The sequence below is a fragment of the Mya arenaria genome, chromosome 3 (genome assembly GCF_026914265.1).
Source record: "Mya arenaria isolate MELC-2E11 chromosome 3, ASM2691426v1".
NCBI lineage: Eukaryota > Metazoa > Mollusca > Bivalvia > Myida > Myidae > Mya > Mya arenaria.
This window is the reverse complement of record NC_069124.1, coordinates 14,231,578-14,245,083: the sequence shown is the minus strand read 5'-3', so window position 1 is coordinate 14,245,083 and position 13,506 is coordinate 14,231,578. Positions and strand designations below refer to the sequence as shown.

General features: G+C 39.5%; 2 protein-coding genes across 2 annotated transcripts; one reads left to right on the top strand and one right to left on the bottom strand.

Moving 5' to 3' along the window:
* Positions 1-710: 710 nt before the first annotated feature.
* On the bottom strand, positions 711-2,630 carry LOC128225712 (uncharacterized). The gene has a single exon (XM_052935620.1). It carries the CDS (start codon positions 2,628-2,630, stop codon positions 711-713), a length of 1,920 nt encoding a protein of 639 aa, XP_052791580.1.
* A 3,882-nt stretch (positions 2,631-6,512) lies between these two features.
* LOC128226723 (zinc finger protein 330 homolog) lies at positions 6,513-13,506 on the top strand. The gene is made up of 9 exons (XM_052936720.1): positions 6,513-6,651; positions 7,157-7,247; positions 7,702-7,781; positions 8,684-8,810; positions 9,270-9,374; positions 9,685-9,731; positions 10,524-10,641; positions 11,627-11,773; positions 12,542-13,506. Exons 1-9 carry the CDS (start codon positions 6,532-6,534, stop codon positions 12,706-12,708), a joined length of 1,002 nt encoding a protein of 333 aa, XP_052792680.1. The 5' UTR covers positions 6,513-6,531; the 3' UTR covers positions 12,709-13,506.

Sequence of the window (13,506 nt, the reverse complement as noted above, 5' to 3'; positions counted from 1 at the left end):
CGACAAGTATCTCGGGGGTTCTATCTGGGTTCCAGCGGTGTGAGGCTACCCACCGCTGCTGATGAGCACTGAAGCTCACAAGTAACTGATACAGTGGTCTCTCTGAAGACAGGTACTCTTTGAGGTATCATCCCAGACCTCAAAGCAGCCTTGTCAGATATCTTTCTGGCTTGGCTTATGAGTAGTGGTGCTCATTAGAAACTAATACAAAGGTCTCTCTGTAATTAGATCGGTCCTCATTGAAGCTTTTAAAGTTTCAAAGTAGTCCTGGCCAGTTCTTGTCATGCTGACAATAAATAAGAATGCCTCTATTTGTCTTGAGCACTTTAATAACTTCTATTGACAATGATCAAGATCTGAAAATAGACAAACACTTAATTATATATCAAGTAATCCTCTATCTCCCCCCAAGTCTTTAGGCCTGAAATGTTGATGAAAGAGTGTCAAAGACTGATTTTATATAAAAAAAAATGTAGAACAAACACAAATTATAACTATGAGTAGTAACTAGGTCAGCGGTCTCTATACGTGGAAGAATACACCACTCCTGTTTGTCAGTGTTATTAACAATGTCTTTGTAACTTGTAAATACACAACAATTAAATCAAGAGGATGATTATGTTAATAATTCACTCCCATAATTATTATCTGGTATCACGTAAACTTGTTCCATAAAATAGTCTCTTCCACTACACAATAACAGAGTTTTTCTATGGCATAATATAGTCTGTTTGCCACTGTGGTGCACGCCTTGTCCTGCCAGAACGTCTAGGTGTTGAAGGCGGGTCAGTTGACGGCATGGCCTGCTCCTGACATGTTGAATACGGACTAGTGTTCAGGTGGTTATCTGGTATGGGTGTACTACCATAGGTCAATTGGCGCCGAGTATGCTGGGCTGCAGGCGACTTCTGGAGGTTCGTGATGGGCATCTGATCTGGCTTAGACACGGAAGGTGTCTGAATTGGCTCTTGTATAATAGGCGTTGATATGGGTTGAGTTTCGGCTTGGGTTTGAAATCTACCAGAACAGTTGGGTTCCTCGGGCTTGGGAGGCAGACGGATGTTTCCTGTAGGGCTCCGAACAGCTGTTGGAATCGCCATGTCATCATCAATTGTAAGTCTGTGTGTGGGAAGTTGTACTGGGCAGTATTTACGCAGAAATTTTCTGTTGCGCAGTGTAACCCGTCTGGAACCATCCACTCTCACAACATATTGATCATACTGGCGGACCTCAATGACCATGCCTGTCTTGTCCCATTTCCGGGGATGGGAACCCATTTGATTTTGAATCCGGACATGATCCCCTACTGCAAGGGGTGGTAGTCTCTTAGTATGCTCAGTCAGTCGTTCAGCACAGCGCATATGTCTATTTCTTAGTGCTTCTTCACGGGCAATGGCTGTTGAGTTCCAAGTCGCGTGTGGTTTGTATTTCCCTGGAGGAATCGGAATGAAGTCTCTGATAGGGCGGCCGAAGATACACATGGCTGGGGATAGTTTTGTGTCCCTATCCGGTGTATTGCGATATTGTAACATTGCTCGCTGAAATGCATCTGTGTCGATGTTGCCAGATTCTGTGGTATTATTCATGAGAAGACGCTTGACTGTCTTGACACCAATCTCCGCTCTGCAGTTGCTGTGAGGGAATGCCACTAAAGATAGGCGATGATGGACACCCCAGTCTTGTAAAAACTGACGTGTGATAGTAGCAGTGAATTGAGGACCTCCGTCTGAAGCAAGCTCGTCAGGAATACCATACGTAACAAATACTTGCCTTAAACAAGAGACGAGTCCCTCGGCACCACCGAATGACCTCTCAACAATGGGCCAGTTGGAATACCGATCCACAATTACTAAATAATTGTGTCCTCTGTAAGTGAAGTAGTCGGCACACAAACACTGAAATGGATATTCCGAGGTTGTAGGCGGGATCGGAGGAGCACAAGGGTTCGATGGAGCACTACGGTTGCATTGATTGCAACTGGCACGAAGAGCAGTAATTGCAGGTGTGATACCTGGCCAAAAAACTGAGGATTCAGCTCTCGCAATCATGGACGAAACTCCTTGATGGCCTGCATGGAGGGCCTCCAGAACCTCGTCTCTGAGAGAGTATGGAATAACGACACGGTCTTTGTACATGATGACTCCATCAACCGTGGATAGTTCATTACGAAACTGGAAGAAATCTGTCAGTGCTTCTGGCATCTCGTGGCGAAATTCTGGCATTCCAGACTCAATGAGTTCAGTCAGAGTAAGTAAATCCGTATCACTAGTAGTAGCAACGCGTACTCTATCCCATGTGACTGACTTTACACTAAGGGTGTTTAAGGACGTGGTGGCAGCTGACACTACACACTCTTCTGTATCCTGCGGCTCGTAGTCATGTGCTCTTAAACCAGATAGGACTGAGGAACTGTAAACTTCATGAGAGTAGTCAGCATCTACCGTCGCAACATCATCAGGTAAGACAAGTTTAACAGGCTCGTTGATAGGATGCCTCGATAAGCAGTCTGTAGCACGATTCTTTACCCCTGGGATGTGTATCATTTGGAACTTGTAGCGTAGAGTCTTTTCCTTGAGGTTTCGCAGACGTGTATTTGAGATGTCTTCCAGTGCTCTGTCGTTGAAGATCATAAGAAGTGGTTTGTGATCAACGGCAATTATGAGATTAGAGCAACCGAGGACAAAGTACCTGGACTTGTCAAGTGCATCTACAACCGCCAGAGCCTCCCCTTCAATCGGTGCGTAACGGGACTCTGCTGGATGAGTGAATCTGCTGCCAACTAGTGTGATCTTCCATCAAGAGGGACAGAAGAATGGCTCAACTTTGGAACAGGAACAGTGTTTCTGTAATAACCAGAATCCAACTCCAGTTTTGGACCAGTCCGTAGCCAGGCAAGTAGGTTTGGTTGGGTCGAAGATCTTAACTCCTTCTACAATCTCGCTAGCAATCACAGTTTTTGATTCTTCAAAAAGTTTCTGAAGGTTGTCATCCCATGTAAAAGGTGTACCTGGTTTCAGAAGATTTCGGAATGGAAGCATTCTGTCAGCCATGCTAAACGCATATGAGACCTGATTCACAAGGCCAAACCAAGAGCGAACATCAGTTATGTTCTTCGGTGTAGGAAAATCCTGAATAGCATGCATGTATCTTGTACAGGGTCTAACGTTACCTGGAGAAATCTCAAAGCCAGCGAACTCTACCGTGTTTGCTCCGAACACAAACTTTTCAGGGTTCAGGATAATACCGTTCTGACCGCAAACATCAAGCCAATGGGCTGCTTGGTAGAAACTGTCCTCAATAGTGTCAGTCCACAACAAGGCCTCATCAACACATTTGGTCTTGTTTGGAATATCAGCAAAAATCTCGTCGTATCTTCTAGTGTAACCATCACCCGACGCGATATAACCCTGATGTGCAGTTTTGTAACGGTATCTTCCCCAGGGTGTTATGAAGGTGGTTAAGTGGCGATCTTCCTCACGGATTGGGACACTGTGGTAACCATTCCACGCATCAAAGACCGTTTTCTTTTTTCCAGGTGGAACTGATCGTGCTTGTAGAAACGGGGAAGGTGTGTGGTGAGTTTCACGTGTAGCATAAGTGTTGAGAGCTTGGAAGTCAACAGTACGCCTCGGTTTCCCATTCTTTTTGGCACAAATCACCATTCTGTGGCACCATGTGACTGGATCTCCTACTGGAACTGGCTCAATGACACCTAAGCGGACATCTTGATCAAGTCCTTCCTTGACAGCATCTCGCCAATGTAGGGGGACCGGTACAGGTGTGTGATGAGCGACAGGTTTGGCATCAGGATCAACCATTAGTTTCATTGGTGGACAGTCCATGAGAGGCAGCGGCTGATGCTCACAGGTGTTAAACGTCCTGGATTTATAGTGCCTGAGAAGGTAATCCTGTAGCTTTTCACGATTTTCATTCGTGGCTGGAAATGGTAAGGCTCTTGGAAGCGGTGGAGGCTGTCGTCGTTCAGGACATCCACAGGGGGCAGTCGTATTTCCATCGGTGACAGCAGCACTATGTTGTGACAGAACACGCACTTCGGGGAAGTCATCAGAGATTATTCCAAGTGTAACACATGCCTCTTTGCTCAAAAACAGCTTGTCAGAAGAATTAGTCACGTAGGTCATCTGTCTTGTTTCAACTGCATTCCCTTCGGAGTCATTGCTAGATATGCGTAGTAACGTTGCACCAAGGATTTTGATCCCGTTGTTGTTAGCAGTATGCATACGCATAGTCACTGGTATTAAATCAGATTCACGTAAACCTAGCCGGTGAATAACCTTAAGTCCAGCTAAACAGCTTTGGCATCCAGTGTCTGCCATTGCGGGTATGACAGCTGTGCAAGGGCGTACCTTTGAATCTAAACCAAATGCAGTGTAGTCAGCAGGCAGAGTTCGAACAGTCACATTTACAAATGGTTGCGGCTTTGAATTTTGGCGGATCCAAGAATCAGTCAGACTGTTATACACATGGTGATCAATAGGTACATTGTGGTCACTCTTTCTAACTGAGCACACTTTATCACTTGCATTTGATTTGTCTCTGTCAATAGGTGTGTACACTTCATCACTTGTATTCAACTTCTGTTTGTTCATAGAATGGTCAGATAGCGTACATAAGGCATCAAATACAGCACTTTCATGATCATGTGGTCTTGTGGCTTGAAGGCGCGATGTACGTTTTATATTGTCTTTGCTTCGGCAAACGTTTTCAAAATGGTGTTCACGATTACAAAGTTCACACTTATGATCATATGCTGGGCACTGAGTTTTGCGGATACGTGCTGTGCTCTTCTTACCATGTCCGCGTTTGCCACAGTATGAACAAATATCTGGATCCGCTTTGCTGGATGTCTGTTTTGTTCTCTTATAACTGCTAGCTGCTTCCACAGAATGGACATCCAGGAGTCTCGACGCAGATCTCTTTCCCGCCTCTTTCGTTTCAACAAACTGAAACACTTCTTCTAGAGTCATGTCCTGATTTTTATCACCTAGAAGGTCAAGTTGAATTTCTGGATCTGCGATGCCTCTAGATAGCACGTCACGCATGATTGCGTCTGTATAGTTCACATTTGCATCACAACCAGGACACGGAATTACAAATTTACATATGTCAGCTTGTCCGCGAAGACGGGCACCAAAGCTTCTCACTGTCTCATCACGATCCTGTCGCATATTATGTAAAGTCACTCTGGCAACCATAGTATTCTCTTCCCGTACAGCCAGTTTACGGATGGCAGCCAGTACTTCTGCTTCAGTTTTGTCCTTGAGGCTGCCACCTGCTGACCGTGTGAGGTCTTTACGGAGTGGTTTATCGCAACATTCAAGTAATTGAATCACCTTATCACGACCATCTACTTTGGTGGCGTCGACGTAGTCAGACCATCGTGACTGAAAGTAAGCCCAATCCTCGCTTGTTCCCGCGGCGGTAATGGTAGGTCTTCGAACTCGCTCTACTTTAGCAAGGGCTGCTGGAGGAGCTGCTGCAGGTGCGACAGGTGCGGCTGTATGAACGACGCTGTGAGCTGTGATGAGTGCTGCTACGATTGGTACATTCAGATCAGCAGTCTTATATTCACAACCAGGGAACGGGCACTGTACTTCCGGCATTGTGACGCAGCGGTGGCTCGATCTTGATCATAAATAAGAATGCCTCTATTTGTCTTGAGCACTTTAATAACTTCTATTGACAATGATCAAGATCTGAAAATAGACAAACACTTAATTATATATCAAGTAATCCTCTAGACAAGTATCTCAGGGGTTCTCTCTGAGGTCCAGCTGTCTTAGGCTTCAAAGTAGGTCAAAAGCTTTGAAGTATCTGGGTCCAACTGGGGACAACACAAGTCTGCTAGCATCACGTACATGTACTCCCAATCTTAATAATACATGTTGGATGGGGGAGAGTGTGGTATCGCTGGGTACTGGTACCCAGCTACTAGATTAGTCCAAGGGTGATAACCGGGAACCAGGACCTGTAAGAAGGGAGACGAATCCGAGGCATGAAGCCAGGAGCATGCTTGCTGTAGTTGAAGGTAAAAGGCCACTTTCTTGGGACGAATATACGGGTTATGCAGATACCTTAAGGAGAGGTAATTGTCCCAAATAACCTATGCTAATTGGCATATTAAAGGAAGTTGAAAGTCACCACATTACATAATGATTACATTTTATGTAAAATTTGGTGCCGGTATCGAAAATACTAATTTTGCCATAGCCGTAAATATATAATAGAAAATGCACGTGTTGATAAACTACTCTTTGTTAATATATTAATCAGGGTAATTGCGAAGAGTTATCCTTCCTTTCAATATATAATTATATAAAATAGCTATTAAGTTATTCGTGTCTTTTTAAGAGGTGGCAATCTGCGACAGTGTATTGACTGAACATATGAGAATGTAAGATGTACAAAATTTACTTTCTGAATAAGGTTTTGGTATTAGTCTCATGTAACTATATTTCGCTTTTTAGAACAAATTCGTTCTATATTTAGAACTTCCGGTAAACAGTCAACATGCCTAAGAAGAAGACAGGTCAAAGAAAAAAGGCAGAAAAACAAAAGGAAAGACAAAGAGACATAAGAAATGCACAGAATAGTAGGCCCCTGGTTGAAAGGCCTTGCAATTTTATGATGGTAAGCACTCTTGTGTAGGATTTTTTCCTTTCAGCAACTTGGCATAGTTGTTCGGATAACGGTTCGGATACTAGTAGACTAGAGTTCTGAAGTATAATTATTAGTTAATTCGAAATTCTATCAAATGGGCACTTTTGTGTAAGTGTTAATAATGGGCGCTCAGGGAACATTTTTAAACATTAGAAATGTGTTTGTTTTTATGTAAATTATAACACATCTTGACGCAGCTTTTTGATTTTTAGACGAAAATTAAAACCATGCGCCAATGCACCAGTCAATTGCTCACAAAAACATTTAATATCAGGGGAAAAGTTAGCAGTCAAAACAAAAAATATAAGAAATGGAGCAGACAACACTTTAAATAAATGCTGAAATATTCACATGATTACAAATATAACAGGCCCTAGCTGTAGGTAGCATAATAGTTACAGTACACAGACGATATCCCGAGGATGGCTGATATTTCAGCTGAATGCCAAAGTGAAACATGTGTGTATATTTGCAGGAATGTGACCAATGCCAGAAAACCCAGAAGAATCGAGCATTTTGCTACTTCTGTAGCAGTCTCCAGCGTCTGCCTGTCTGTGGAGCTTGTGGTACGGAAAACACAGATGTTCTCTTTTATCATTGTTCACAAAAAGAACGACCTGCAGCCAAAATGGATGATTCAAATGGCAATTTGGCCTGTTCAATTTTGGAAAAATCAGTGAATTAAAAGTAAAAAAAGTAGTAACTAATCGTTACTAAACTATTTGAGACAGTTTAACCGAAACTCATTGAGAAGCCTGCATGAGTCATTTATTACTGTTGTCAATTCTTGAATGTATATAGCCATATATATAATGGATGAGGAGATATTATTAAGACTTGATAGTGTAAAGCCATTAAAACTCTTAAATCTTACAAAGCCACAAAGAGTACTTGTGTTTTAGTTGACCAGTTGGAACTATTTTTTTTGTTTTATTACCGGGTACTTGTTACAGCTGTTTTATGTGTACATTTGTATTAATTTTAGTTGAAGATTAGATTACTTTTTTGATTACCTTACAGGAAAGTCAAAATGCATGATGAAAACTGGTGATTGTGTGATCAAACATCCTGGACAGTATGTTACCGGACTAGGGATGGTGGTAAGTTCATAATACAAGACAAATTACGCATCCAATTTGTGGTATTAATTTTTAGCTCGACTTTTCAAAGAATAAGGAGAGCTATAATACTCACCCTGCCGTCAGCCTTGGCGGCGTCGTGGGTGTCACATCTTGGTTAAGGTTTTGCATGTAACCACTTTTAAGTCAATACCTCAGCGAATACATCATGTATTACCTTGAAACTTTACACACAGGCTCCCAACCATCTAACCTTCTTATTTAATCAAGTAAGATAACTCTATCTTGCTTATTATATAATTTTTCCCCTTTATTATGCAACTTGGAAATTCTGGTTAAGGTCTTGCATGTTAGCACACATAGGACAATATCTCAGCAACTACTTGATGTATTGCATTGAGACTTTATACAATGGTATTCAACCACCCAACCTACTTGAATAACCAAGTTAGATAACTGCATTTTGCAAAAAAATTATTGTTAGACTTAGAAATTCTGGTGAAAATTTTGTGTGTGACCACATTTATGTTAATAATTCTTAGCACATCATGTATTGCATTGAAATCTAATCTAACAGTGATCCATGCATGTTTCTCCAAAACTTTTCAATCCTTACACTGAAAAGCGGTGGAATAGTCAAGCGCGCTGTCCCTGTGACAGCTCTTGTATACCTGGCCCTACTTCGATGCTCTAGGCAGTTCACCTCAAAATGAAATTACGTTTTCAAGATTTTCATTAATTTGCCAAACTACCTATGGTACATGGGGGCACAACATGGTTAGAAAGGAACACACCAGAAATTAAGGTGGCATTGATTTTACTGCATTTTGAGTAATCGAATTATCTTTTGATATTGATTATAAGTTAAATGTTCAATTTTAACTGGCTTGAATGTTTCAAAATAATTATACATTTCCCTGCAGGGTGCTATATGTGACTTTTGTGAAGCGTGGGTCTGTCATGGAAAGAAGTGTCTAACCACCCATGCGTGTATCTGCCCACTAACAGATGCTGTGTGTATGGAGTGTCAACGTAGTGTCCTTGACCAGGGTATGTATATGTAGAACCTACAGAGCTACAGGTAAAGTCTTAAATGGTATATATCGGTGTAAGCGCTGTGGGTTTTTTATTCAATCAAGTTCTGTGTTTTGTATAAAGCACATAGTGAATGTTATATAAATGTATGTGTAATTCAATGTGTCTTGACACTTTTAACAATCGCCATTACACTTTTAAATGAAGATTATGTGAACAAACATTTAACAAAATAACGCAAGGCCGTGTAAAAGGTTATCTGTAGCTCTGAGTTAGGTTACTTCCTACGGGTACATATTTCTTACTTTATTACACCTCTAAGTTCAGTAATTAAATAATGTCATTGCCATCCTCCCTGAAAAGTATTGCTTGTTTTGATGAATTAAATGTGCAAAAAGTCTGCGTTAAATTGAGTCTAATATTTAAATTTAAATATTTCTACATGTATCTTTAAAGTGACTTTCAATTGTGTAGGAGGGCGTTTTTTCGAGTGTTCGTTCTGCCACAACTTCCTGTGCGAGGATGACCAGTTTGAGCACCAGGCCATGTGTCAACAACTTGACTCTGATTCTTACAAATGTATGTATACCTTTCCTTTAGGTGAGAAGGGGTTTCTTTGCCTCAAAACCTCTGAATGATTACCATGTGTTGGATACAGTAAACATAAGGAAAATTGCTAATAATAGAATGTACCTTGTATCTGCTTTTTACCAAAACTTTGTCATCTGCACTTTGAAGGCATTACTTGGGGATTTTAAAATTCTATATACATTTTTAATATTGAATAATCACATACATATAGTTACTAGTATTTACTAGTCTTTTATAACATTGAAAAAGCAATACAGTTTTTCAAGTTCAAGACCATGAATTTGTATGTACATTTCAGGTGGTTCTTGTAATAAGCTTGGTCAGTACTCCTGTCTGAGATGCAAGGTATGGATTGTTTGTTAAAGCTGTAAAACTTTGAATAATGTTTAATAATTCTGTTATAATTTACTTATGAAGCATGTACAGATTGTAAAAGTGTTCAAAGAGATGCTGTTGATCTGTTGACTTTAACATTGTCAAGTCGAGGTATTGTCATAGCCTTGGTGTTTTTTGTGTCAGTGTTGTCATAGCTTTGGTGTTTTTTTGTGTCAGTGTTGTCATAGCTTTGGTGTTTTTTGTGTCAGTGTTGTCATAGCTTTGGTGTTTTTTTGTGTCAGTGTTGTCATAGCTTTGGTGTTTTTTGTGTCAGTGTTGTCATAGCTTTGGTGTTTTTTGTGTCAGTGTTGTCATAGCTTTGGTGTTTGTTTGTGTCAGTGTTGTCATAGCTTTGTTGTTTTTTTGTCGGTGTTGTCATAGCCTTGGTGTGTTTTTTGTGTCAGTGTTGTCATAGCCTTGGGGTTGATGGCGTTGGTCTTGTGCACAAATATTAGAAAAATAATTAAGATATTAAAACACGACTTCGTACGAACGTTTCCAGAGACAATAAGAACTATTGAACAAGGCCTTACTTTTGTCTTACTTTAATAATTGTTGAGTTATGTACCTTATTCAAGCTAAATCGACTACAAAAGATGACCGCAGCGCTCTCCTGTATTTTTTATGCTTTAAGTTTTTTTATGCTTAAAGTGGTAAAAGGTTTCTTTTCACTTCCCAATAACATATATAATGGCATTAGACCAAGAATTATAAATATACATGCAACTGTGGACTAGTAATTTCTTATTATTTCCCATGCAGATCTGTTTCTGTGAAGACCATGTGAAGCGGAAAGGGGTCAAGTATTCCCGGGGTCAGTCGTACCCTTGTCCCAAATGTGGACATGATACACGGGAGACCAAGGAACTCAGCATGACAGGTATGTGAAAATGATCAACATGTTAAGGGCTAATCTCAAGAGGGACTTTAATCATCCTATTTTTGTACAGAGTTATGCTTTGTGCTGAGCCCCCAACATTAGATGTACGCAAGTGGCAATTTTATTGGAAATGTGATTTTATTTTTTCTAAATCTGTTTTGCTGTTGTCTCACAAAAACTTCAATGCTGGCGATTTATTTTTTTATGAAACTTTAGTTTATAAGTATCTATCATGTGTTTTTGGTACGGATTGAAAATCCAACCCGAGGGCACGTGCCTAAGCCGGCAACGAGTTACTGGCCATGCAGCATGGCCGAGGGTCGGATTTTTCGATCCCCACCAGAAAAACATGATTGATATTTTTTCTTGCATATCTAAATTTATCAATTTGTGGAAAAAATGAATGTTGAAAACTTTTGTACAATTACACCAAAAAGCATGTGCGACGTTGTTTACTGACGTCATAGAGCATGGTAATTTTAAAAAACTAAAAATATTTTTTACGATTATTTATTTTCAATTTTAATTAAAAGTCTTGCAAACATATGTATTTGATTGTGCTTTATTGAAATGGCATAATATATTTTTCATAAACCATACAATAAATGAAATAAGAAGTGGCGCGTTGTTGCGCATGACTCATCTTACATGGGGTATTTAAGATGGGTTTTTCCAGCACTGGTCACATGACCGGACACACACGTTCGATATGCAAGAATACAATATCCCAGAGAAATTCTCAAAAAATTGAGTGTCAATATAAACATTGTATATTTTAGAAATGTGGTTTATCTGTGGTCAGTGCATAACAAACGTGTTACTTTATACTTCATTAACAGTGCACTGACCAAATGTTTTCATATATCAATGAACCATTCATTAATGCAACACATCAAGTTATACATTCAGTCCTAAACTATAACTCTAAGAACTTATTTCTACATTTATACTATTGTTCTACCACTGCTTTCATCTGATTTTCTAGCGCGTCGGTACGACTTTGGTCGCCAGGGTGATATGGAAGGTGGGGCGAGAGGCTACACCTATGACGGAGAGGAGGGATATGATGACTATAAGCCCTACCAGGCAGAAGAGTACAAGTTTACAGGGTTTGGTGGAGTCAAATATGAAGGTAAGTTAGTGGATGGTTTAGTACATATATTTTTTCATTTTTAGCTCGTCTGAATTCCAGTAATTGTCATACAGCATCGGCCTAGGCATATTCATCGTTGTGAAAATTTAACCTTGGCCAAAACTCCAATACCAATTAAGATGTCCCTTATGCCTCTTTTTTGACTGAAAAAAACACGATGTCTAGGCATTCACATCGTTGCACTAAGTTTTTAGTTTGCATGACTGTCTCTTCTGTTAATTTTTTTTGAATGTGGCATGCTATGAAGTTTTAACTTTGTTGCTGCAAATCTAATTTAACAGTGGTTACAAACCACTAATTTTTTAGAGTTATAATATTTTAAACAGATATTTAACACCATTAAATACAGGTGAAGTTTGCCTTTGCTTACGAACCTTTCTTTTACGTAGTTATGTCCCGAACGTAGAACTTGCACCAAAAAAAGGGGTCTGAACGGTAATTTAGGACAGAGTTTGACTTTGTTTACAAACTTCCAATTTTTGACGGAGTTATTGCCCCTTTTCAACTTGGAATTTGCCAACATTGGGGGTCCAGACAATTACTTTTGAACAGTCGAATGGATTTATAAAAAAATGAGTGTACATGTTTATCACTACAAAATTCAGATCACGTTTGCCTTTGTTTACAATTCACCAATGTTTGACAGTGTTATTGCCCATTTCAAAGAAATAATTTAACGTTCCTTGTCACTCCTGTGACAGTTCTCATAAAAAATTATTTCTGTGTGTTCACTTTTTAACCACATAGCTGGTGATGATGACGATGATGAAGATGATGATGACTATGAGTCATCAGATGATGAAGAGACAGATGAAGATGAGGAGGAGGAGGAGGAAGAGGAGAAAGAAGAGGAAAAGAAGAAAGATGTGGATGATTTAAACAAGAAGACTGAAACTCTAGCTGTGAAGGACTAAAATTATACGTTAGGATATCTGTTGTACCAATAGGTAAATGTTGGATGCTTAGTGACTCTTATTTATTTTGATACCATTTCAAATGGTTTAATGTAAAGGAAAATAAAATGTAATGTTTGTTCGCAACAGAGTGATCCCAGTCATTGAAGTTAGACTTTTGGATTAACAAGCCCCAAGCTCTTACTCTAGTGTTTTGGAATAAAACAACAAATAACAAGTCCTGTTACATGTATATTAAATCCAGAATTTGAACAAGCCTAGAACACCTCTGTGATGAATTAAAGTTATATAAACAATGGTACCTGCTGATGTCAATGTCAACATCATAGGTGGCATGCATCATAATTCTTCTTTATAATTGCTTTAAGTTTTTAAAAAATTCCGCTCTTAAGCCTCAGTTTGTTGTTTTAACAAAGAGGCATATTGTTATTGTTGACAATTGTTGGTGCATAATAATGTTATATTATTTTGTTGAAACTTGAATTTGCATTCTATCAAAAAAGCCTGATCTTACTCTGAATATGTTTGTACAATGGGCTGTCCAATTATTTGGTGAAAATAAAGGTATAATGTAACCTTGGTGTCTTTTGCTGTCACTGCACATGCCAAAACAAACATGAGTATTGATCATAACTTAACCACTTAGATGCTAACATAGAATTTTGTTCTATCGTGGAATTGTGTTTGTATGTTCTCTGTAGCTTATTACTATCACTCTGGCTTGAATACATATTATGTGTTGAATTATATACTCAACAAAACTAATTATGGGTCACTTATTAAAAACATATTTTTTCA